General features: G+C 41.5%; 1 protein-coding gene across 1 annotated transcript in view; it reads left to right on the top strand.

Annotated features, from left to right (window-relative positions):
* Positions 1-27308, top strand: part of RIN2 (Ras and Rab interactor 2) — a 113416-nt gene that overhangs the window by 46501 nt on the left and 39607 nt on the right. The window contains exons 2-3 of the mRNA XM_090285997.1: positions 5413-5513; positions 24747-24939. Coding sequence (XP_090142123.1) covers positions 5413-5513; positions 24747-24939 — 294 coding nt within the window. The remainder of the gene's footprint in view (positions 1-5412; positions 5514-24746; positions 24940-27308) is intronic.

Genomic DNA, 27308 nt, shown 5'->3' with positions numbered 1-27308 from the left:
GACCCCAAATGTGGTTTAGGGCAGGGTTTATATAGGGTCTTTTCCTTATTCTGTGAGTAGTAGCCTTGGGAAGTGGGGACCGGGCAAGGCTGCAGGAACATCTTGGCAGAAACAGGAACAGAGATTCGCAGGGCCATAAGGTTATCTCTAGCTGCAGCTGCAGCCTCTTAGTCACGGTCAAATTCTCTGTAAACCAATTATCTCTGCAAAAGGCTAGACATCCTGTAAGACATAACTTCACAAGAGTTATAAACAAGTCACAATGATATAGAAGGGGAGGTAGGGGCTATGGGAAAGAGCTGGGCTGGGTTCTCTCAGCTTGTAAATCACTAAGCAGCTGTAACACTATCCCCTAAGCCACCCAACCCTTACAAAAGAGTTTCTGGAATTGTGTTCCAACCAATAGGACTGTCTTTCCCCACCCCCCACCCAGTCAGATCTGTGCAGCTATATCCACATTAGCATCTTAAGCAACTAATCAGAACAGCTCCATTCTGACCAATTAGGACAGTGCTTTTGGGACCAATCACACTGCAAGGATTTGGAGTTCTCATTTGCATGAGAATGGACCAATCAGGGAGCAGGAATGGGGACTTCTCTCTATATGTGTCAGCTCCCCACTCCCTTACCTAGCTTGCAGAGCACACTTGCCCTTTTCACTGAAGGCTAAAGACTGCATTTCACGGGGTGGAGCTGAAATAATGAAGACGTGAAGATGAGACACTAAAGGTGTCTCTCTGGACCAGAGAGGAGCAGGGCAGAGCAGAGTAGAGCACAACAGAGTAAGACAGAGCTGTCTAGCTGCAGAGGGGCCTCACCCCAGGGCTGCCTCACAGCTGTGCTGTTTCATAACTGAGCTGTGAACTATTGAACTGTTACATAGTCACACTATTCTCACAGCTTTGCTGTATCACAGTTGAGCTATTTGTACTGAATAAAGTTTTCTTCTTCGATGCACTCCAAACTGGGGATTCCTGTTGGTGTTGATTGGTGCCAATGATCATTGTTTGACAGCTTTACCATGGGAAAGCTTAGTTTAAAACTGGTCATCTTTGACAGGTCATAACATCTCTACTTGCTCTCAGTGAATGAAATTTGGATAAACCCAGGGCATAAGGGTGGAGATCAGATATCCACAGGAACTAAATATGAACACAAATGTATCTGGGGACAATGTGGGGAACATCACAAATCCAATTAGGGACACCTGGGCAGATCTCAGCGTGGGCTCTTGCTCGTGGAAGGGTATATAAACAGATCATTTGGACAGGCAGGCCTGGCTCTGGAACACTAGCCTCTGGTCCATTTCTCAGGTAAATCCCTGTGTGCTGTGGGTGACTTGGGGCAGAATGGGTCATGGGGAGAGATGGAGGGGACTGAAAGACTTTTCATCCAGCCAGGAAGGGTCCCATAGCCATCCAGCCAGGTACAATCTCTGTTCTTGTCTAACTTTGTGTCTTGGCGTCACTGTGCCTTCCTTCTGCATTGTAGATAAACGGTGTTATCTGTGATGTGCCACTGAGTGCCGCTGAGTGGTTCTTTGTGTTTCTCTGGAAATAGAGAAAGAAGTAGTGTGGGACCAGAGGCCTAAAGTTATAGCCAAAGTGTCAACAGTGGCATTATTGGAAGGAAGCACTCTGACTGGTGGGGATCAGCTACTTCTCCTGGGGAAGGCCCCTGGGATTTCTAGTTAAAATCAATATGGTGGCTGTGAAGGTGACTGAGTGTGATCCATCTGCCTGCTGAGAATGGCAATCTTTTAGATGTTTTCCCGAGAGTGTGGGTGGCCCTTCATCAGCAGGGCTGTGCTCCCCAGTGGGCTGTGTGTGGCTGTCCTATCCAGAACCACAGCCATGACCCAGAATGGGGCGGGGGGGGGACCCCAGCCCAGAGTGGTGAGACTTTGGTACAGACACACTCCCCTGGCTCACCCCACTTCCTCCCACCTTTTTAATCTCTGCATCTCCTTCCATTCTCATACACATCCATCTTTTTTCTTATTTTTCTGTTGATAATACCTTTGATTCTGAAGTACTTTAAATATACAGAAAATCACACATAATGCTAAAACAGTCATTAGCTCTGTCAAATCTTATCAGAGCCAGTGACTACAAATGATAAGATTTCATTCATTTTTATGGCTGAGTAATATTTCATTGTATCCATGTATCACAGCTTTTTTATCCACTCATTTATTGATGGGCACTTGGGTTGCTTCCATATCTTGTCTATTGTCTTTATTTTTAATGAAGTCTTTTGAGTTTTTATGTTTATGTATGTCTTGATGCATATAACTATTGTGGACAAAAAAAGAGTCCACATACTAAACCTGACAAGCTCAGTGGAGGTTTGCATGGCAGGCCTTACAAATCCAGAGATCAAAGTAACCACACAGGATGTAAAAATTCTTCACTAAAAGTGGATCATGGTGTGTAACCAACTCCTAGGCCTATAGTTTCCTTGACAAAGGTCAATTTTAACTTTGAAATTGTCTTGTCTTTGTGCATCTAGAATAACATACCTTTGAAGTGTCAGAGTAATTTTTTCTAGACCCCTGAAGGCATAACTACAGGCACCAGAGCACGAGACCTTATTATCTTGTTGCTTACGTACCATCTCTTTGTGCTATAAATGTTAACTGTCCTGTACCCACCAATGTAAAAGACATATGTATGTGTCTTTCCATTTTACTTTTTAATCGAATCTCAGAGCTTTCCCCACTTTGTTTTCTCCTGCCTCCCTAATCTACCACTAATGGGTTTTGTGTAACCCCTCCTTATGTCTCCTCCTTTGATTCTAGAAAATAAGCTGCAAACTGCCATTCTTCAGAGCATTTTCTTAATCCATTGTGATTTTGCTTTCCAGAAAATGTCATCAGTTTGGCTCAAATAAACTCCTATAAGACTTTTTTCTTAGGATGGACATTTTTGCATCAACACTCTGGTTCATTTATTTTAACTGCTGTGTAGTATTCTATACCTCAGTTTATCACTTCTCCTATTGATGGACAAATAGGTGCTCATAATTTGGTTTTCTTAAAAGTAGTGGTGCAGCAAATATTCTTATAAAGGTCTCCTTGCACCCATGTGCAAGACTTTTCCTGGAGTACATAACTAGGAAGTCTGTGTATCTTCAACTCTGCAAGATATTGCTAACTGCTCTCCAAAGTGGCTCTGTGAACAACACTCCTCCAGCTGCATATGGGTTCCTGTTTTCCTGTATCCTCAAATATTTGGCATTATCAGAATCCTAAATTTTCACTACTAGGATGTGTGTAAAATGAGTTCTTCTGATCATTTTCTCTTCCAAGGCCCCATTGCTTCTAGAATCTCCACCCATAGCCCGCACCCTATCACACATGAAGGGGCTGGATCAAGCATGGAGGACCTGGCAGGCCTTCATTCTTCTGACGTCTAAATAGCTCTTTGGAGTGCACAAAGCTATTTGCAGGGACCCCTTCTCCATCATCACTCTCCCCTTAGAGTCCTGTCTCGCCCTGACACAGGACTTTGAAATGCTAACACATAGGCCAGTGACTGCTAAACATATAAATAGCTCCATCATGAATATCAAAAACCACTTAAGAAATGTAACTGGTGGCCAGTACAACCCAGTTACAACTTAACCTGCCCAATGCCCAACTAGATTTCCTCCTTAAGCCTAATCCGTCCCGATTTTTCCCCATCAATCACTTCCTGTGTCAAATTTTTCTTGGATTTCCCCTCTTCTTTATAATTCTACTGCTACTACCTTGACCTTGGTCCAAGCCATTATCATCTCTTGCCTGGACTACGACAGTTGCCTCCTAAATGATATTATTTGTCCTCTTGCCCTTACAAACCACCTCTAGTCAGCAGCTAAGGTGATCTTTCTAGAACATAAAAGAAGTAAAATGTCATTCCCCTACTTAAAGCCCTCCAATGGTTCTTAGTATAGAAAACTCAGATCCTGGGATACTGTAATCTAGAAGGCCAATGAAGTCCAATTCCTGCCTGTCTCTCCTTTCACAACACCTCCTGAGCCTCTGAGACTTTCTCTGTGGAGGGCTTCTCCCTTGATCTTTTCATGGATCCCTTGTCATTCAGGAACCCCCACTTCCTCAAAGACTTGTCCCTGACCATCCCACCCTAGCTATAGTTCCTCACTATTCTTTTTTAATTCTGGAACTTCTTAATGCCCGATGCTGTTGTCTGTGCCCCACTGGAATATTATCTCTATAAGAATTGTCAACCTTATTCTATACTTGTAGTGCTTGGCATGAAGTGGGTGACCATAAAATTCTGTTGAATTAATTAATGAATGAATGGGGTCAACAATTTAGAGCAGCCTGGACTGTGAAATGAACTTTTTCCAGAGTCTGGGTGGGATAAAAGCTGCTTGAGGCAATACAATACCTGTCTTTAGCTAGAATAGCAATTCTCAAAATTTTTAGTCCCAGTACCACTTCACATTGTTAAAAATTATGGAAGACTTCACAGACCATGTGGATTATGTCTACAAATATTTACTGTATTAGAAGACAAAAGAAGAAAATGTTGAGACCTTTATGTAAAAATAATCTATTACATGTTGACATAAATAGCATTTATATAACATTTTTTAAAATTAGTGAGCTGTGGAACACTTTGAGAAGAGCTGCTCTTCACATACAATGCCTACTTATTACCAGGAAAGATTCTGTTGATAGGTGGGCTCAAGAATTTAGACCAAATTTTGGGGTCAGATGTAACCCCTGCCCACTGTGTAGGTAGAAGACATAAGACCACACAAGCCTTCTTCAAGACAAGGCCACATTTCCCCCTCCATTCTCCTCATCGTTCACCCACCCTCCCACTCACACACTTCCAGTTCCGTGCATCCCTCTCTTCCATTTTCCCCTAACAGTTTTCTCTAAACAGCAAAAAAAAAAAAAAAGAAAGCAAAGAATAAGATGAGAAATAAGTGTAATGTCTCTTTGAATTGATATGCAAGCTGTGTCTTTAAGATATGCTTATTTCTGTAACCAGAATAATAACTCTATAAAATTTAATGCAGGGAATTCCTTCTGAGTTTTCACTTTGACAGTATGAATGTCGAGTCCTGATTTTACCAGGATTTGTTTATTCCTTTTGATACTCATGTTGAGAAACCAAACTGGGTGTCATATTATTTTTCTTTGGGCAATACCGAAACCTAAGTTCTTCCTCTTTCTAAGAAGAAGCTGCTCCCTCCCTTTTTATTTTTCCTCTGAATAGAGAAAATTAACAGAGCCAAGATTTAAAAGAAAAAAAAAGAAGAAGAAAGGAAGAAAAAAAGAAGGAAAAAAAAAAAAGGTGGTCATCTCTGTGCTCCTATTGAAGTGTCTGAAGCTCCCCAGGCTCTGAGCACGCCTCTTCCACTTCCTGACGTCACACTATTTTTGTCTTTGAATAGCTTATTGACACAATCGCCTCGGAGATCGGAGAACTGAAACAGGAGATGGTGCAGACAGATGTCAGCCTGGAAAATGGCCTGGAACCCACCGAAGCCCACAGGTGACATAGGCAATTGGGCACCGGGTGGGAGATGGGAGCTAAGTGAACCCTATTAGCTTTGAGGACTGCCATTTCCGTGGCTCCTCAAGTTTGGGAACTGGGAGTGTGGTGGCGGATCCAGATGAAACTCTGGAGGAGGCGGGAGTGGCCCAGGAACCAGTTGTCTGCTTGTTTATTTTAGTCACTTTGAAGGCACTTGAACTTTACACCCTCTCAATTCCTCCTGGCACCAGAACCCGGAAACCTAAAATTCTATCTGCCATATCCACCTACTCACAGTGATGGAAACAATAACTCAGCTGGATCCTCCGTGTGCAAAGTAGAACTCAGTGTAGCCCGTTCAGTCTCCAGAAGGTTTAAAGGGGAGCACTAAGAGGATGGACTCATTTTGCATTCTCAGGTCAGAAAACCCTCAGCACTTACCATAGCCATTAGCCTGAGGGCAACCTAGCATACTAGAAATTGGACGTGATTGTAAATGATTAAGAAAGGGGAGGCAAATGTTGTACTGATTAAGCATAATATGTTGTGAACGTATTGGATGGATCAGAGTAAGTAGTAAGGGACTAATCTTAATCTGGAGGATGGAAGTGGAAAGGTCAGGGTGGGGATGGCACGTTGGAAGAGCTCGTCAAAACCTCATCCAGCTCTTGGATCACCAAAAAAAAAAAAAACAAACCAGAATATACTGCTAAGTGACATGGACAGTTGGTGCTTGAGAAGCTGGATTTACTATCAGTGTGCTCCCTTTCCCAGGAAATGGGATTGAGGCTGCCTGTGCTGTGGATTTTGCTTGCAAGTCATGAGACAGGCAGGAAGAGTCCTGCAAAGGCAGGCAAACCAGCTGGGTCTGTTGTCCAGGCAAATTTCAAACTGGTCGGACTTGTTTCCTGCAGTAGATTGAGGGGAGGACAAGCAATCCCAGGGAGGCAACTTGGGAGCTGTAAGGTGGTGCTTTAACTCCTATGTCTCTGGAGGACTTGTATTTTCCCTTAGCTGTGGAAATTCTATGTCTTACATTTCCTACTCCACAAAAAATGACAGGGGTAGACCAGATGGTCACCAAGCAACTTGCAGCAGCACTAGGCATTCTACAATTGCCCTTCACTTTATTGTGAATGGCTTTGATTGGTTATTTTCTTTCCCTGAGATCTAGACAAATGCACGATGATTTCTAATTAGAGAGTCCACCTCACATTCACAGTAGTTCCAAACTCTGTGGAACTTTAGCCAGGGGATTTCTCTTTACCCTTTGCATTACTAAGCTAAAAATAAACTGGGACTCCAGGATGATGTCAAAAGAGTAAAGAAGAGAGCTTTAGTAGCACTGATTTCCTCACATCCAAGAAATACAATACTGCAAAAGGGACCCCCAACTCCCCAGAGGTCAGACAGGAGCCTTTCCTGCATATAAGCCACCAGAGATGTCAGATTTGCTAGGAGGAATGATAACATGATAGGGGCCATCAAGATCTTGATCTCTAACTACAGTGGGTATTGAGGTGAGAGCTGGGCCATCATTTAATCTTTAACATCTCTTTTAGTCTTTTTCTTTTTAAATTGGAGAATGACTATTTTTTTAGATTAACATATTCTTAAATGCTATGTTGGTTACCACTGAATTTACGGAATTTCAGAGGCATTTTACTTGGCACTTTTTTTAATGGGAAAGAAAGAAAAACGGCAATATTGTCTTTATTTAACAATGTATATGGTTTTTGCCACATTCTAGTCACTGTTCTAAGTGCATTACAGCTGCCAACTCATTGAATCTCCTAATCACACTATGAGGTAAAGCTCCAGTATGACCCTCATTCTACTGATGTGGGACCTGTATAATGTGGTAAAAAGTCTGACTGTTAAGGCTGTGGCTTCTGTGCTGGAGTCTCTCACTGACTTTTAGAAGCTTGGAGTGGTGACTTTGCTAATCACTGCTCCATCTTGCCCAATGATGTCATGAGGGCCAGATAACAGAGAAGGAGGGGAAGGAGAACTTAACGTTGTTTCCGCAATGAAAGCAGAGCAGAGCTGTGGTTGGTTATGGGGAAACAGCACTCCCACCTAGCACAGAGCAGCCCAGAGCAGGGAGGAGAGCAGGCAGGAAAGGAACAGAGGTGCCTCAAGTGGAGAGAGAGAGAGAGAACGCAGTCAGCCCCTGGGCACCTCTGCTGGGCATGTTCTGGCGGCTGCACAGATGTCTCACAGTGGCCTTCTTTTGCAGCCTTATCCTCAGTGAGTGTGAGCTGTGACACAGCCTCAACCACCTCACCAGTCACCAGGAGGTGTTTGTGGTTGCCCAGTTTGTTGAATGCTGGAGTGTCACACGGTGCCCTGGGTTAGCTTTTGGTTGCTCTTTCGTGGTTAATGTTCAGATGAGCTTGAGATCTGAAAGCTTTTCTTCTGTCATGGACCCCTTCTCAGAATAATATTTTAAATGCATAAAATAAAATATGTAGGAGGACAACAGGGAAACAATGAGTGAAATACAATGATTAGAATGTGAAAATGTGTGATTTCATAGCACAGGTACTTCCTTTTTAATATATCAAATAATGAGGTCTTGCAATGGGTCAGAAACTGATGTCATCTGAAAGCAGAGAAGAGAATAAAAAGTACTTCTGCACCAACAATAGAAACATCTAGAGTTTTGGTTGGTTACAAAGTTTCAGCTGCTGAAGAAACTACTGAGATTTTCTGCCTGCATTCGAAATGGGAGTAAGGAATTTCAAAACCAGGTTAGTGCAAGTGCAGATGTCACTTTTATTCATCCAATAGTCAGTTCCTACTTTGCATCATCTGACATGGTAGATCCACCCCACTTCCTGGAACACTTGCTCAGCTTTGCTTCTGGGATGCCATGATCCGTGGTTTTCTCTCACCTCACCAGCTGCTGCTTCTAGGCTCCTGGCTGGCTCCTCCTAGTCTCCTTGATCTCCTAACCCTGGAGCACCCAGAGCTCCTTCCTTGAGCCTCTTCACAATTCCCTTCTTCTCTCCCCCACAAACCTTGAGGAAGATACTTAAAAAATCTCTGTGCCTCAGTGTCCACATCAGTGAAATGAAGATGATAATAGAACTTTACCTCAGAGTTGTTAGGAAGATTGAGTGCATAGCTGGCATGAGGTAAACACTGCACACTGATTACTAAAAGAGAGCTGTAGAATAATTTCTTGGGTAATTCCATCCAGTCTTGTGGCTTTAATACCATCTGTGTACTGGTGATTACCAAATTATAGCCTTAGGCTGGTCACCTCTTTGAATCCAGATGTTTGCTTCCATAGTCCACTAAGCCTGACCTTTGGTGTCTCAAACTTAGAAGACCAAGACTGAATCTTTGGTTTTCCTTCACAAATCTGCCTCTTACCTGGTCTTTCCTATCCCAATAACTATGCCTCCAGGTGTTTGGGCCCATAGTCACATTAAATCCAGGACTGACCACTTCTCACCAGTGACACTGCAGTGGACCCCTGCCTAGTGTCTCTGCTGTCACCTGTTCCATCCTCTTAGTAGTATAGAGAATGATCTGACTTAGGTTAATTTAAATCAAAGTCAAAGTCCTACAGTAATTTTTAAATTTCAAACCAAGACCACCCATAGCCTTCTAGACCCTGCAGGATATGACTCCTCCCATCTCTTCTCTTGTAATCTCTTTCCCTTTATCACTCTGCTCCAGCCCCACCATGTTCTTGCTGAGCAGACTTCTACCTCTCAGCCTTTGTACTTACTGTTCCCTCTGCCTAGAATGTACTTCCTCCAGGAAGCATTCACCCTTGGACCCTCCCTTCCTTTGTCACCTTAGCTGGCTTTGTTTTGCTTTACAGAACTTGTACATACCTGACATATATTCACTTGCTTAGTAGTGCGTTTCCTGCCTCCTAGCACTGGAAGGTAAGCATTATGACAACAGGGGTTTGGTCTGTGTTTGATGCTGTTTTCTTTTCTCGGTGCCTAGCATAGTGTCTTTCATGTAGCATCCATCCACTCAATAAATATTTGTTGAATGAACAAATAAAAGATGGAGATTCTGAAAGTATTCAAACGTCAGAAGTCTTTTGTAGAAACAAGACACACCCACATAAAGCAAGTAGGGGATCCCAACCAATGCATAAAACATAAAAACTTGAAAATGTGTGATAGGCCTTAAGATTCCTCCCTAGAAAAAAGAGGGACCGGAAACCCTTTTCCCTGCATTCAAGCCATGCTTCCTCATTCGTCCAGATATGACAAAAGAGGAAAATATTCGTTTTGCAGGCTAACACTGCATGCAACACAGATACTGTGTAAGAAGATAAAATGCAAAATGATGTTTTATCAATGCCTTGAATTTGTTTCCTAATGTTCTCGTAAATACACTCTCCAAAATCTTCTGACAGTAAAAGTGGGTATAAATCAACAAAGAATAGTCACTTTGTATCTTATGTTTAAAGAGGAAAAGATGGAAAGCAATAATGTGAAGTGATACTAAATTCTGTTTGAAGTTACTGAAGTGGAGGACATACATTTTTTTAAATATTGGAAATTGTACTGGATGCCAGTATATTCTGAGTTCAAGAGAATTTAAATTCCAGAAATAAGTATATCATATTAAGGCACATATATTTCTTAGTTATGATGCAACTAATGGCCTTGTCAATTCAATTCATGACATGGAGAATATTTCTACATATAAGTACTGAACAAAAGTAAAACATAAGAATCTAAAAGATGGAGAGAAATTCATTGGCAGGCTGTTTTGTTTTGTTTTTGTTATAAGTTTATAATCAAAGATTTTGTAGCAAATTATTGTGATTCTCTTGTCTTATGCTGAACCAGTCTGGAGCTCACAGGAAAGGAGAAAAACCAACCTTTCTGACAGGTGTGGCTGTTCTAGGAGAGTAGCCTGCTCTCAGATGCTCTGGGACCATTGGATATGCTCTCAGCCCTGAAAAAGTGGCCTCTTAGCTTGTTGGCTATCTTATTTCTTTGCCTTGGTATGTATCCTTTCAATGTTTTTATGTGCATTTAAATGATAGATCACACATAAGTTCACTGACTTAAAAAGTGTTTTTGATCATCCTGGAAATGTGCAATGTATCCTAGGCTGGCTCCCCTAGGAACACACAATTTTCACAGTGGCATACTGTATAGTTAGATATATTTTATCCTTTATAGACCTTGCCTTGCTGCTGTGTTGGTATTGATTATGCCATGAAACATCTGCTTGGTTATAATGCAGTACTGATTTAATCCATCTATGAAATAATAGCAGTGTAGCCAGAAGCAGTTAAGGGCCAAGACCTGCAAATCCACGAAGTGCTTGCCTTTCTGTGAAGTTTGGTGCATGCCTCTGCTTATGCTCAAAGGCCAAGAGGCCAAGACTTAGGGGCCACCGGGCTCATTCTCCTCCTGTTTCAAGCTCCAGGGGTACCCAGGACAATGGGTTCTCTGTTTCATTCCTTAGTTTTACAGAAACAAATGAAGACCCCTGCCAATGTTGGGTTGATATCTGTCCTTTTCATCTTTAGCTGAAGAGTCCACAAGAGGACGTTCATAAGCAAAAAAAGCCCCCAAATCTTCCTCCTTTTGTGAAAATGGCAGCACCTCCTCTCCAGAGGCAGACACTCATTTTTGTTCCTGTTTTTCTGTTGTTCTCTCCTCTTAGTCCTCAGTAGATAGAATTTAAAAGTCACCAAAGGCCCTAAAAGCTTTTCACAAGTCCTCTGCAGCATGCTTTCAGAAATCTTTTTTGAGGAAGTTGAGCCTGCTTCCCTCAGAAAGCAGCAGCCCTTAGCCACACAGGAATAAAATCTGCAACACAAAATATGTTAGTCATTTTCCTTTGGGAATTTAAGGGGACCAAAAAGGCCCCAAGAAATTAAAATATCAACTTATATGGTGTAGGTAAACTGAACAAGTCAGAGAATTGGTCCCAAGCCCAGTTCTATCAATTTCTAACATTGTGACCTCAAATAAGTGGATAAATTGGATAGCCTCTAATATCTCTCACAAATTAGGTAAATAAGACATGATCCTTACAAGAACATCCCCTCCTCACGGCCTCTACCCATAACGTTTCCCATCACAGATGGCGGGTAAGTTTCCTCAACTATAAACTGAGAAACTAGGCAGTGCCTGCTGTGTAGCCAGAATGAATTTGGACTACCCTTCTTCTCCTGACTTAAATATTACCGAGTAGGTGTTTAATTCAGCCTCACAAATTCTAAAGAAGTTTTTTCATGATTGAACATGTTAAGAAATCATTCGACCTCAACTACTAGTTACAGTATACCCTCATTTATCGCAGGTATTACGTTCTAGACCCCCCTGCAATAGGTGAAAATCTTCAAAGTAGAAACCTTACATTTATTTTAGTATTTATATATTTTTTAAGACTTTACAAACCCTTCCCACACACTTATAAACTGTTCCCAGTCCCTTATTAACCTTTCCCACTCCCTTATTAACCCTTTCCACACTTTTATAAACACTACTTATGTTCTTAAACATATTCTACACTCTTAAACCTACGTAACTTTAACAACACACGTATACAGTACCGCAAAATCCCCCGATATAGCAAAAAATCCACAATAAATAATTAAATGTAGTATTTTTTTTAAATCCTGCAATGCATTGAGGCCACAATAAGTGAACCGCGATATAGAGAGAGACTACTGTATTTCTGAAACTAAATGCTTTCTGGGAAATCTTTGTTTCCTATGTGTGTATATATGTGTTTAACAAAAATTGGAATTGGTCCTTGTGCCAGAAATTTTTATCAGATAGACCTCTTTTGGTATGAGCTGTGGTTTTCTCTGTCTCTTTACATTAAGAGGCCTCTTCCACTAATATGTCTGCAGAAACCATTGACCACAGACGCATCCTTCTCTTCCCTCAGTACTAGGAAGACCCTCATTCATCTTCTACCAAGCTGGCGTCTTTGCCACTCTAGTATTTGAGGTGTTTGCTTTCTTCTTCTTACACTAATAAGGATTTACTGGTCTGGGACTCCAACTTCTGTCTGGTCCTTAATTCTTATTCTTTTTTTTTTAAGTATATTTTATTGATTATGCCATTAGAGTTGTTCTAATTGTTCTTTGCCCCTTCCACCTAGTACTCCCCTTCCTTCCAGCCATCCACCTCCTAGTTCATGTCCATGGGTCGTGCATGTAAGTTCTTTGGCTTCTCCATTTCTTATACTATTATTTACATTCCCCCTGTCTATTTTATTCCTACCAATTATGCTTCTTAATCCTTGCACCTTTTTCCCTCATTCTTCCCCTTCCCTCTCCAGTTGATAACCCTCCAAATGATCTTCATACCTATGATTCTGTTCCTGTTCTGGCTGTTTGCTTGGTTTTTTTGTTTTAGATTCAGTTGTTGATAGCTGTGAATTTGTTGCCTTTTTACTATTCATAGTTTTGATCCACTTCTTTTTCTTAAATAAGTTTCATTAACATTTCATATAAAAGGGCTTGGTGATGATGAACTCCTTTAGCTTTACCTTGTCTGGGAAGCACTTTATCTGCCCTTCCATGCTAAATGATAGCTTTGCTGGATAGAGTAATCTTGGTTGTAGGTCCTTGCTTTTGATCACTTTGAATACTTTTTGCCAGTCCCTTCTTGACTGCAAAGTTTCTTTTGAGAAGTCTGCTGATAGTCTTATGGGAACTCCTTTGTAGGAAACTCTCTGCTTTTCTCTTGCTGCTTTTAAGATTATCTTTAACCTTTGTTATTTTAATTATGATATGTCTTGGTGTGGTTCTCTTTGGATCCAAGTTGTTTGGGATTCTTCGTGCTTTCTGGACTTGTATATCTATTTCCTTTGACAAATTAGGGAAATTTTCTTTCATTATTTTTTCAACTAAGTTTTCAATTTCTTGCACTTCCTCTTCTCCTTCTGGCATCCCTGTGATTCAGATGTTGGCACATTTGGAGATGTCCCAGAGGTTCCCAAGCCTATCCTCATTTTTTTGAATTCTTGTTTCTTCTTTTTGTTCTGGTTGATGTTTATTTTTTTCTTACATTCCAAATTGTTGGTTTGAATCCTGGCTTCCTTCCCTTCTCTTTTGGTTTCCTGTGGACTATTCTTTATTTCACTTAGTATAACCTTCATTTCTTTCTTTATTTTTATTTTATTTTATTTTTTGCTGTACTCAAGGAGTTCTCTGAGCATCCTGATAACCCGTGTTTTGAACTCTGTATCTGATAAGTTGGCTATCTCCATTTCACTTAGTTCTTTTTCTAGGGCTTTGTTCTATTCTTTGATGTGGGCCATATTGCTTTGTCTCCTCAATTTAGCAGCTTCCCTGTGTTTGTTTCTGTGTATTAGGTAGAGCTGCTTTTACTCCCTGTCTTAGTATCATGGCCTGTGTAGAAAAGGTACCTGTGAATTGTGTGGAGTGGAGCTTTGGATAATTGCCAGGGTGGGGCAAACCACTTCACTGCTTTGTGGCTCTGTGATGAAGGCTTGGAGAGGGGACAATGCCACTGCCTGGCTTCTGGCGGTTCGTCCAGCACTCACTCCATTTCCAGTCACTTCATTCTCTTCTCCTGTGTGACTGGTGTTCTTTCAGCTGCTGTCCTGGTGGCGAATCTCGAAGTGGGTTGGTTTGCATATGTTCTAAGACTATGCTGGCCCTTTAAGTGGTGAAAATCCAGTAGTTTCTTCCGCTGCCCCAATCCGCACTGGTTTTTACAGTCAGAGGTAACAGGGATCTCTCATCCTGGTGCTGGAACCCTGAGCTGTACAGTATGGCTGGGGCTGGGATTGCGTGCTCCCAAGATTATCCCTCCCATCTGTTGCATAACCATCACTGCCGACACTGCCTGTTGGTGCCACAGTGCCTCTCTGCTCGTCTCCACAACTGCACTTTTCCTGCCCATCTGGATGAATGCGTCTTTAAATCCTTGGTTGTCAGACCTTCATACAGCTCGTTTTTCTGATGGTTCTGGGTGTTATGAGTTTTGGGATCTGGTTGTAATTTTTTCTATGGTTGTGAGAGGAGGTGAAGCGTGTCTACCTACACCTCCATCTTGACCAGAAGCAGTCCTTAATTCTCAAGATGATCCCCTCAATGTGTGATTGCAGCTGGGATCCTGGACCCTTCACAGCACCACATCCTGGGCTGCCCTGCACCTTCTTGCCATGGTTGCAGGTCGAGGCAAGGTCACGTGAAAAGGCTTTGTTAGACTGGGGCTCAGCTGAAGGCTCAGCACCAGGAGAATAAGAAAGGGGTGCCCCAGCGAGGCAAGATATGGGTAGAAATTTCAATTCAAAAATATCTGGAGCAGTAGCCTTTGATTCTTCTTCCCCGCCCCCCCCATCTGAATGGTAAGGGTGGCCAGCACCATAGTTGGGACTAGATCTACCAAGGATGGAGGTCACTCCAGCTACAAGGATCTGCCAGGAGCCACCCTCAAAAAGGTTGTCATTAAATTGACAAAACTAGATCCAGAATTTTTCTTATAGGATAGTTTTTGTGTCCTAGAATAGAGCACATTACCTTGCTTTCTTTTTTTGAATTTCTAAAAATTAGGAGACAATCAAAGAGACATTCTGGAAGCTCTAGTACACAGAATTTTTACTTATACTTCCCAAGACAGTCCAGGCTCTTATAAACAGTTCTTTTCAGATTTTGTTTGTTTGAGAATCAGATTCCCTTTTTTCCTTTTTTTCAATAAGAATCCATCTTCGGACACAGGAAACTGAGGCTAAATGACATGTAGTAGCAGATCAGGGCTTCACAGTTGTGAAGAATCAACTGAGGCCTGCAAATACTCTTTCCACTGGAATTGAGATTAACTGGATGGAAAATATGACATGCCTTACAAAAGTTAGCATTTTGATATAAATGCATTTACATGTGCAGGAAATGGGTGGTTTTGACTTCACTTAAATTAGAACTGGTTGATAACTGACTGCTAGACCCTCCCTTGGTGTGGGTGTAGGGTTCCCACTATAGGATTTTCCATACCTCATTCAGGCACCTGCCTTAACCAAAGGCAGCTTTCCGGCCAGTACTATTTACCCCTGCCTTTTTCTGTGTTCAGCCAGCTGGTGAGTTCTGTTCTTTCGTTGGAACCTAAATATCATTGCCAATGTTGGAATAAGGCATTCTGTATTTGTAGACCTTAAATGGAGCACTTATCACCAATGTCCTGTGTCTCTGGGCACAGAGTTGCAGTTCTAGGCTAAAACTCAGCATTGACTTTTATACTTGTAGCCTCCCCTTGCTAGTCCATGAGAAGTTGGGAGGGGCTGTGCATAAAGGAAATTCATGAGCAATGAGGAAGGAGCTACTAAAAATTTGGGTTTGTTGTCTTGAAAGGTTTAGGTTGCTTTCTTTTCTCACACCAGGCCTTAAGATGGCTCAAGGCCAGGGGGCTCTAGGTAGCTGTGGTGATTTTTGCCACCCATTTCCTGATAAATACAGATATAGGAACCCTTTGTCTCCTGAGACTGAAACTGAGCAGCTGGATTCTATTGTTGGGGCCTGGCTAAGGAAAGGCCTGAATCAGAGGCTATGTGTGGCGGTGAGGGGGACAGAAAGAACCTAAGGGAGAGACCCAGTGCCCACATTTCTCATTGTTTACAGAGCTGCTTTCTTCCCTTCCTCGCTCACAGGGAGTAAAACTGCTGCCTGCACATCACCTCCTACCCAGTCCCAGCTCATGCCTAAAGCAGTCATTTTATCCATGCCTGCCCTGGGCTAGGCCTGCGTATGGCCTGGGGGGTGATGCCAGGCCAGTAACACAGAGAAGTGTGTAAGGCCTCATAAAATGAGGTAAGTGCCCTGAAGCCAGTTACTGCAATGCACACTCAAGAATAACTTGAACACAGGCAAGATGAGGGTGAGCAATGGTAAACAGTTACATATTTCAGAGTAATCTTCCCCTGGTGTCTAAAAGAGGTTTGTGAATAATACAGGAGAGGTTTGTAATCAGAAAGGTTTATAAATTAATACAGAAAAAATACTATGTTCTAATCCAAATTGTCTTACACAAAATTTCCTCTGTTGTGTTATAATTTTTCTTTTATTCATGTACCATCTTTACTATTAATTTGCCTATTTTCTTTAAATTGACTCACCTTTTACATTTATTTTTAAAAATAAATTTAGTGAGCCACTCATGATGAGACAAATACTATATGATTCCCCTTATAAGAGGTACTTAGAGTAGTCAAAATCATAGAGATGGAAACTAGAATGGTGGTTGCCTGGAGTGGGAAGAAGAGAGAATGAGAAGTTATTGTTTAATAAGTTTAGAGTTTCAGTTTGACAAGAGGAAACAGTTCTGGAGCTGAATTGTAGAGACGGTTGGAGAATAATGTAATTATATATGATATCCCCAAACTGTATATTTAAAAATGATTAATATGTAAAATTTTATGTTGTATAGTATTTTACCACAGTAAAAAAAAAAATGGGTAAAAAAGTAATCTAATATCTCCACCATGCACTAAATAATGTAACTGTTAAAATAAGTACTGGACATTAACATAAAAATGATGCTTTGTGTACTGCCTTAGTGTATCCAGCTTTCTTTGAGAAGCGTTGTCAATTTTTAATATTATTGAGAAGTTATAAAATGCTGGGATTAATCTACACTATCCCACCAAAAAGCTTTGTTTCGTTTTTGAGTTCTTCACTTTCTAGCAGGACTGCAGCTCTTTATGTTGGGAAGACAGGCAATGTGATGAATATTAAGCTATAATTAGGTCCTATGCAAAAGCAACTTGTAACCTTGGGCTCTGCATTTGTTGTTTATTTATTTTTTGTTTTATTGATGCAGTTAGCATTCATTGATAATGAATCAATTTGTCTGAGTCACTCTCTGAATGTATATGTATTAGGCACTTACCGTGTAAGAAAAGGAAAGAACTATTAGTTTTCTTAAGAGTCTAGAAGGTTCAAGGGGGCATTCAGGGAATCAGTCCACAGGCTGAAGAACACTGAGTCTTTCCTACAGGTTATCAGGAAGCACTTTGCTGGAAATCCAGGTAAAGCCTAGGAAGGTAAGACGTGGATAGACCCTGCCACTCACCCCTTCAAATTTCATGTCTAAGGCAGCCATTGTGGATTACTGAGTCCCACATCCAGCACTGGGATTGGTCTGGAAGGAACAGGCAGCACAAGCAGGGATCCCCTCCCAAAGAGAGAATTCCCTTCCATGCTTTTGTAAAGCCTGATTTGGGAGACCAGGGGTGGTGCCTGGGGCCAGCATATGGGAAGTAGGGAAGGAGACAACAGCCAAAAGCCAAGTATATTGTAGGAGGTTATGATATTCTGTCCTCCAACCAGTTCTGCTTACTCGGTCGTCCAACAACCTCCAGGTGACTCAATTTACAGGGCCCATTAATTCTGTAAGTAGAAACAAAACAGAATACTTAGATAAAATATAAGGTGGCTTTTCAATGAAGGCAGATCACAAATGTGCCAAGTTCCAAGGCAGATGGAATCATGTTTCTGCTAAGGCACGTGCACTCACATGTGCATACAGAGAAGGGAACTCAAGAACCATGGAACGAAATTTAGGGGAGCATTACTTGATTGAAGTCACCTCCCCCCTGATTTAATTCCGTAGAGGACTTGCCATTCATTATATGAGAGGTTTCCAGAAGTTGTTAATTATACCAATCTTTGTTTTAGTTGAACTATGATCTAATAGTCTACTGTAGAAAGGAAAGTTCTCAGTACACTTTAAGTATTTAACTGAAACAGACTTTGTCCTTCAAAATTAAACACATTTTATGGATTTAGATACAAATTGTCTATTTAAATATATAATTGTTCAGCTTGATGAAGTTTTTAACTCACATAGGGAAGGTTTGGGAGGCTTTTTGTTTTGTATATGTATACTTGTCCTGCCCCCATGTCCTAACTCTGAGGCCAGAGCCATCCAGAGCACTGCACCAGTGCTGAAATCCATAGGCCAAATGAACATTTACCGCCCTTGTTGATAGTAATAGCTTGGCATTTTAGTCCTCTTAAACTTTATTTTTGCTATTCAACAAAATAGAATTCTTATATTCTTATACATACTATCTATATATTATATTATTATAAAAGGAAGGTTGTTGACTGTATTTACTGCATCCGTATTTTTTCCTCAGAAATAGTCTCACATCAGAGTTTTATGTATTTTATGTGTTGCTTAGTTAATTTTATGACATTAATTTAAAAAAGAAGACTGGACTGTAAAGTCAAAGTATACACTTCTGCTGTGCTGTTTGGGGTGGAGGTTGGGAAGAGAGGACCATGTACTGGGAAGTGCAAGCGAGCTGTTCTGAGTGTCCTGGTCACTAGAAATGGCATTAACAGACTGTCCTGTCCTCTGGAATTATGCATTAAGACAAGAAAGAGCATCGTATGGAAACAGGTGCAAGTTATTGATTTCTCTGAGACGAATCTAATTAAGTGAAATTTAATAAAACTTGGCTAATGTCTTTCTGCCTATCCTACATTAGAACGCACTTTCTGCGACCATTTATTCTGCACCTTCCTAGGCTACTAACACCTGGCCCTGGGAATGAAGGGAATGCAGCCAATTGGAAGGGCCATTCTCATCCCCAAATCAGAAGAGCCTAATATTGGTGTGACTAGAATGTAGCTGGTGCTGGCAAGCCCTGTCCCCCTGAGTGGGTATAATATGCTTCAGAGGCATCAGGCCTAGGTTGGTTGTAATGGGGGAAGAGCTAGTGTAGAGTCTTTCCATGTTTGCTGTCTGCCCCCAGAGGCACCTTACATTTGTAGGGCAGTCTAAAGCTTGCCTAGTATTTTTACATATGGGGATAAAATATAAGGTGGCTTTTCCATGAAGGTAGATCGCAAATATACCAAGTTCCAAGGCAGATGGAATCATGTTTGTGCTCACTGAATTCATACTGCAGCTTAATCTCCCCGTGAAAGCAGACCTAGACACTTGGAAATAGTAGTAATAGTTGAAAAAAATAAATGAATCATATATATATAGTGAGATGGTAGATATTTTCTTTCCCATTTTCCCCAACCTGTTATTTTAAGAAATTGCAAACATTCCAAACATTACAGAAAAGTTGCAAAAATAATCCTGTTCACTTAAATTCACCAGTTGTTTTCTTTACCTCTATACTAAAACTTTTTTTTTTTGAGGGGGTAATGGACTGAGCATTTGACACTTTCCAACATTTTCACACTTTGCCCCTAAATTCTTTGGTATGTATCTCTTAAGAACAAGAATATTTTCCTACATAATCATATTAAAATTATTATAATACTTAGGAAAATAAACATTAATGAAATATTATCTAACATATACCCTTATTCAAATATTTCTAATTGTCCTTTATAACTGTTTGTAATTCTGATCCCATATGTTCACACAATATAGTAATCATGTTCCTTTATTTTATTTTTATTTATCCCAGGAAATTTTTTAAAAAAGGAAATGATATTGACATTTTAAAGAGTTCAGGCCATTGGTTTTGCAGAAAGTCCCTGAAATTGGGTTTGTCTGATTGTTTCCTCTTGTGTCGATTCAGGTTAGACATATTTCGGGGCAGGAAAACTACCCAGGTGTTATTATAACTTTTGTCTCCAGACCAGACCAGGTTTGAATGCTCCGTAGTTGCCAGCCCAAAGACAACTTTGAGGTGACTTTATGAGAAGGAACTTCATAATGCAAGCCAGAAAGCAGGAACATGGTAGGGATTGTTCCCAGAGCAGTGTGTCCCTGAACAAAGCATCTAACCCGTCTTTATCAGGGGAAATCATGTGTAAACATCAAGGTAGACTTCATCATTGCATATATAGGTGGGGACACCCTAATGCACTCAGAGTCAAGAAACATGGTTATACATACATCGCATGTTCAAAAATGGTGGAGAATATCTGCCCCTGGGTGCTTGAGAGTATTGTAATGAGGGTATAATGAGGACAGTTAATGAGGTCACTGGTGAGTCCTTCAAGCTGTTCCAGCTGGTCTCAGGTGGTTTCAGCCAGTTTACCCCCTGGTCCTGCAAAATATCCTGGGATTGTTCCTGAAAAACAGTTCTGGCAATCTACATCAGGATTGCGTAGGTATGGATAAATATCTAAGTCTTGGTATTTCTATGAGACTTTCAGTAAATTACAAGATAGCATTACACAAAACTTATAAGTTTTAGAGTGATCTAAGTGAGGTTGCAGGTTAATTGAGGCAAAGTTATAAGCTCTAAATAAAGGTTAATCTCTGCTAAGCTACCTGTCTAGGTTCAGGTTACACCTCCTCAGAGCATCGCATTGGAGGCACTTGATATCAGGTGTCTTATTTCTGGAGGTGTTAAGGCTAAATCACTTGATTAAGATGGTGTCTGCCAGGTTTCTCCATTGTCACGGTCCCTTTTCCTTTTATTGTAAGCATTCTGTGGGGTATTTTAAGACGGTAAATGTTCTGTTCTCCAATGCCTTTCACCTAGGCGTGTTAGCATCCACTTGTGATTTGTGCTTGCATCAGTTCTACATGGCGCTGGAGGTACCACTTTCAGATTAGAGAAAAGAAGTTCAAAAATAGTGGTGGGTCTCTCATGCAGCCATCCCACTGTGACCGCATCATCATACAATTTCTTGGGTTAATTCACAGTTGTTTTTCTTTTATAAGTCACTCATTCTTTGCCCTCCCTTATATTTGCAAGCAAACATCTGTCTTAGGAATCATTAATTTCCGTTAATTTCATCAGCTTCTGTTTTAGGTAGAATTCCCTAAAAGCAGAGCCTGAGATGGGAATTCTTGTGCTGTGATTTATTGAGAGAGTCTCTCAGGAGAAGTGTGTGAAGGAGTGAGGAACACTGGACGGGAGGGGAGGAAACCAGGCAAAGATATGGGGCCAGCTGAAGTCTAGCCTCAGCGTGACCGCCCCCCCGCCCCCGGAGCTCTGAATCATGAATAACACCCTAGAACTGTCCCACCTTTAGGCAAGAAGACCACTCCTCACCCTGTATTATTAGCAGTGCCTCTGCTCCCAGGGGAGGGCATTACTTACCAGGTGTATTCAGGAAAAGTGAGCAGCAGGAGCATGGGTGCCCAATCTGATAAAAGGGGACCGGGCAGGGCACCAACAGCATTCACTGCAGGTTCAACATTCCCTTCATTAGTTCTTTATTCAAGGTTGTCCTTCAGGTTGGCTGATAAAAGCCAATTTGTTTTGTAATAGTAGGCTATAAACCTCACATGGCTAGCTGAATAAGGCACTGGCTTAGTCATTTGCAAAGGCAAGGTCTAATTTATGGTTGCTCCTTTATGAGGCCCCATGAATCTTATTTACTAACCCCCTGTTGAGACCTTGGCTTTTAAGGCTGAGGAGTTGTCAGAGCAAAGGCTCTTTAGCTTCTTGAAACAACTGAGGTGTCACAACAGGCATCCTCCTAAGGAAGGAAGATTGCCAGCATATTTACTCTCAGCACAGCTGACTGTCGGGATTGCTGTTTTAGAGATTGCAGAACTTGGTCCTGGTAAAATAGCACCGACCTGAGACAGCAGGAATGAAATTTATTTTATTTGTGTTCTCAGTTCTTTCAGTGCCATGTTACCACCCTTCCTCTGCCCCCCCGCCCCCAATCCCACCTAATTGGATCTGAGTTCAAGTACACATTTTGCTCGTAGGTCTCAAGTGAGTGCTCCTCAGACTGGCAACATCAGCCAGAGCTTGCTGGAAATGCAGTCTCAGGCCCATCCCAGACCTGCAGGATCAGAATATTTGGGGCTGAAACCAGGATTGTAGCTTAACAAACCACTGGAGACTTTTGTATAGGTCCAAGGGCTGATCCAAAGTAGTGGTTGTAAACTTGACTACATGTTGGATTGCCTAAGAAACTTTAAAAAATTCTGATGCCTGAGTCCTACCCCATGAGTCTAATTTATTTGATCTAGGTGCAGTCTGGCCAGCAAAACATTTTTAAGCTCTCCAGGTGATTTTAATGGGCAGCCAGGTTTAAGAATCGATGGTCTAAAGTCTCCTCTTTATGTGAAAGGCATTTTAACACCACCTCCATTTTGAAGAGTTTGTTCTCATTAACTGCAATCAAAATACCTGGAGGCCCTGAAATGTCATTTGCACAATGACAAACTGCCCTTTTGGGGCAGATTCTCCGGTCTGGAAACATGTTGCAGAAGTACATGTTTGGTTTTTGAGAGAAAACCAAGTGTAACTCTGGAATGTAAGTATGTGTCATTAGATATATAGAAAGTTTAGAAGGTATAGGAGAGAACTTAGGATGGGGTCTCTGGCTAGCCCATGGACTCTCCATTGTGGGTGTTGTTATTGAGTCTGCGCACCCAAAACTGATTGCCTTAGATGGGTTTTTTTCCATATTCAATCCAACTTCCTCGGTGTGGAGTGATCCACATGGAAATAGCACACCTCCTTCCTCCAGTCTCATCTCACATTTGGAACCATCACGTATCTTTCTCAATGTTCAAGTCTTCATCCAGGCTACACCTTTGGGATTGGGGAGTGGTAGGTGGTTAGATATTTGAAGACCATGTGTACCCCAACCTGAACTTGGCCCTGCAGACATGAATGGTCAGGCCTGATGTTCCCACTGGCTACTCCAGGACTGGTGTTGATGGCCAGCTCTTTGAGAACCAGGGAAGGAGAGAGTTCTGAGTATGGTAGAGGGAAAGAAGTCCCAGAGCTGAAGCAGCCTTGGACTGGAATTTCTACCCTTCCTCTCTTAACAGAGGCATGACCTTGAACAAGTTACTCAATCAGTCTGAACCTCCTGGTCCTCGTTTTTAAACGGGATCTTAGTACCTTCCTTTTGGGGCTATTGAGAGGAGTAAATGAGAAAATGTTTACAAAGGGTCTGACTGAGGGTAGGCACCACATAGATACAAGCTATCCTGTATTCATGATCTTACTCGTAACCTGCAGTGTTTGGGTGAACACCAGACCACTTGAATTTCTAGTTCTGCCATCTCATGGCTATTTATATCTGTGGACCACTTGAGAACTTCACAGGCCTCAGTTTCCTCATTTGTAAAATGGGAACTAAATACTCAATAACAGGATTAATGTTGAGGCCAAAGACAACAATGGAAGTCAGTGTGATATTTTTTATTGCAATTTCACTCATATAACATACAATTCAAAATTTAATGTGAACAATTCAGTTGTTTTCAGTATATTCACAAAGTTTATTGAACCATCAACACATCTCATTCCAGAATATTTTTATTACATCAAAAAGAAACTCCATATTCATTTGCAATAACTACCCATCCTGTATCCCTTTCCAGTTCCAGAAAATCACTAATCTTTCTGTCTGTGTATATTTGTCTATCTAGATATTTCATATACACGGAATCATAGAATATTCGCCCTTTTGTGTCTGGGTTTTTTACTTAGCATAGTGTCTTCAGGTTTCATCCACATTGTATCATGGATCAGTACTTCATTCATAAAAAGGATGACTGAATATTATGGCTGAATGAAAGTATGAATATGCCACATTTTATTTATCCACTCATTAGTTGATAGAAATTTGGGCTATTTCCACTCTGTGGTGATTATGAATAATGTCAATATGATTTTATGAATAGTATTGTAACATATTACTGGAAGGTTTCGTTATAACTAATATTAGTAAAAAAAATCTACATGTGTGAAAATACACGAAATCCAATTCATTTGGGCACAAAAATGTATGTGTGTAAATGCGAGTGTAAATGTTTTGGTTTTGCTTTTAGAGCATGCTGTTGCTTAGAAATTTTATTTATTGATTTTTTTTTTTGAGAGATAGAAACATTGATTTGTTGTTCCACTTATTGATCCATTTATTGGTTGATTCTTGTATGTGCCCTGACCAGGGATCAAACCCACAACCATTGCATATCAGGATGTTGCTCTAACTAACTGAGCTACCTGGCCAGGGCTGCTATAGTCATTTTTATGATATAGTCTTTTGAGCTTCAGGACTTCATGGTTCCTTACATGGAATTTAGCACTTAGGGTTCTGTGCTCAAAGGAAGAAATGTTGTATGCCAGAAGATAGACTTAACAGCAGTTAGGATGTTTAGAACCTTTACAAAACTGAGATAGAAATAGAAGGTTGGGTCTGTTGAGTGTTGTTGAGTACTTTGTTTAATATTAGGGCTACAAAGTGAAATATAACATGATGTCTGCCCTTAAGGCTTTCAGTCTGGTGGGGAAGGCAAATTAGGTGGTTATGACAAGATAGGGTATGTGTAATGAGTGCCACAGCCATTTGACCCCTGCCAATTCTCTTTTTCCTAGCATGGTAAGACACAAAGATGATGGCTGTTCCAAGGAAAAGGATGTGAAGACCTGTCCCCGAGACTCTGGCTATGACAGCCTCTCTAACAGGCTCAGCATTTTGGACCAGCTTCTTCACACTCACCCCATATGGCTGCAGCTGAGTCTAAGTGAGGAGGAGGTGGCAGAAGTCCTCCAGTCCCAGCCTCCAGGGGTAAGACTCAGAACCACAGGGAAACATATTGAGGCAGGTAGCACTGCTGCATCCTTAAAGAGAAAGACTTGGAGTTCTAGAAAGTCTTTGCAGCCTGTAGGGAACGTGGTTCCCAGTGTGAACCTGGGTGGCATTGCAGGGAAATTCTGCAGGCAGCTCCCAGGAACAGAGCTCTTCACAATTTGCCTTTCTGTCTACATCTGCTCAGTTTCTGTGGAAAGTACAAGACTCAGAAGGATAATAGCACCTCAGTAATGAGGAGGGGCTCCTGGCCAGAGGCCCTTGGCCTGACTTCTTGAGACCCAACATTGAGGAAGAGCTGGTTGTGGGGTTTCGGTCACCCCTGCTGTTTTACTTTTTTCTGAGCCTGGGAACCCTGCTGGGGCCCAGCCATCCAACTTGGGACCCAACCTTCAAAAGTTCTGTGTCCATAGACTTCTCTCCTCTGGTTGATTATGATGATTTTTCTTGAGCTTTCCACATGGATCAAAGTCCAACTCAGTTTCTTCAGCTACTGCCTCCTCAAGTCCAATCTCATTTTAATAAGGCCAGGCCACAGCACTATAGAAGTTCCTTTAAAAAAAAAAAAAAAGTTATTCAGTGATTGGTTTATCCTTTGCTTTTCATTATGGTAGCCACTTGCCCCATGTGGCTGCTTAAATCTACATTTATTAAATTAAATTAAATTAAATGTTCAGATCCTCGGTTCCAGTAGCCACATTTAAAATGCTCACTCACCAGAGATGGCTGTAGTCTACCATAAAGAATGATGCAGAATATAGAACATTTCTATCATCACAGAAAGTTCTATTAGACAGTGCTTGTATATAAGGTCTACTTCCCAAAAAACAGATAACTACACTAAATCCCAAATAAAATAAGACTTGAAACACACACAACAAGAGATAGAAACTAAGAAGTGGGTAGAAAGGCAAGGAGAAAATTCTATCAGTAGCTGGCTGAGAATGTTGTAACAATTGGGCATGAAAGTAAGCTTTTGAGTTTCCTTTCAGCCAGAGCCTGTCTGTTACCACTTTTTGATTTATAAGTTAGTCTTTGTTTTTCATCAGACAGAAACAGACAGAACTAAGAACTATGTTGGAACATGCTCAGGGTAACAGACGCTGTATTTGATCATCTCTGCAGAAAATTCCTTGGCCAGCACACTGGGTTGTTGCCCCTGGTTTTGGTGTATGTGATCAAGACCTCTTTCAGTGAGGCCCCCCACTTTCAGAGGTTAAGTTGTCTGCCTCTGCATTTCTGCCAGTAATTCTAAAGAGGGAGGTGGCCCTGTTTGTAGGCAGCAGTTCCCCTTCTGGTGTCAGGCATGCCCATTCCTACTGAGACCTTGTGGGGAGTTCTTTCTAGCCACCTACTTGATCCCTACCAGGACCCATTTGATGAGATGGGGCAGCTGAGGGCAGGGTGAGGACAGGAGCAACATGGATCAATGGAGGCCAAATGCACCAGAGGAAGCAAGAATGTTGAAGAGCAAGAAGAGCAGGTGTGAGAGGGAGATGTGAAAGACTAGCCATGGTGGCATGGGTCCTTGGGGTGCCCACCATCCTTGATTAATGTACAGCCTAAGACAGGGGTTGGCAGACTGTTTCTGTAAAGGGCCAGAGTGCCAATATTTTTGGCTTTGTGGGCTATACAGTCTCTCTCAGAACTACCTAACTCCACCTTGTAGTGCAGACACAGCCATAGACAATATACAAACTAACAAGCATGTCTCTATTTCAGCAAAACTTTATTTATAAGAGCAGGTGGCAGGATGGGTTTGGTCCACAGGCCATACTTCACTGACTTCTGATCTAAGGCTGCAGAGATTCAGGAAATAAGGCCTAGAGGTTATATTCTCCCTGACCCCCAAGGCTCAAAGAGATCTCCACTTGCATAGGGGAATATTACTTGTTTTCCACCAACCAACAGCTGCCTCTCAGCAGTGCTTTGGGCTTTTACCCATCAGGATAGTATTAAGGAAACATATGCTTCAATTTTAGAGTGTCCCAAAGATAGTGAGTCCCAGAACTGCCTGCTAAATAAATTCCATGGCTGCCTCCTCATGGGGACTAAGAAGAAAGAGAGAATTCAGAGGTCTTCCTATTTCACTCCTTACCAAACATGTCATTCTCGTAACCTTCCCCTCAACGCGCTCTCCCCGCACCTAAAATGTTTCTTAGGAGATATGGACTGGACATAAGGACCAAAGTAAAGATTAGGTGAAAAATATAAAGAATGGCAGGGGAATGGAGAGCACGATGTTCAAATGTAGAAGAAAGAAGAGAAGTGGTTAAAGGAACAGGACAATGAAAATCCTTGGAGAAGGGAACAGGACTCAGCCAGGCAACCACTGCACACCCCAGGGG

The sequence above is a fragment of the Furipterus horrens genome, unplaced genomic scaffold (genome assembly GCF_987537825.1).
Source record: "Furipterus horrens unplaced genomic scaffold, mFurHor1.1.pri manual_scaffold_8, whole genome shotgun sequence".
NCBI classification, from domain to species: Eukaryota; Metazoa; Chordata; class Mammalia; order Chiroptera; family Furipteridae; genus Furipterus; species Furipterus horrens.
Note: the sequence above shows the minus strand (reverse complement) of the source record. Positions and strands in the feature narration are given on the sequence as shown.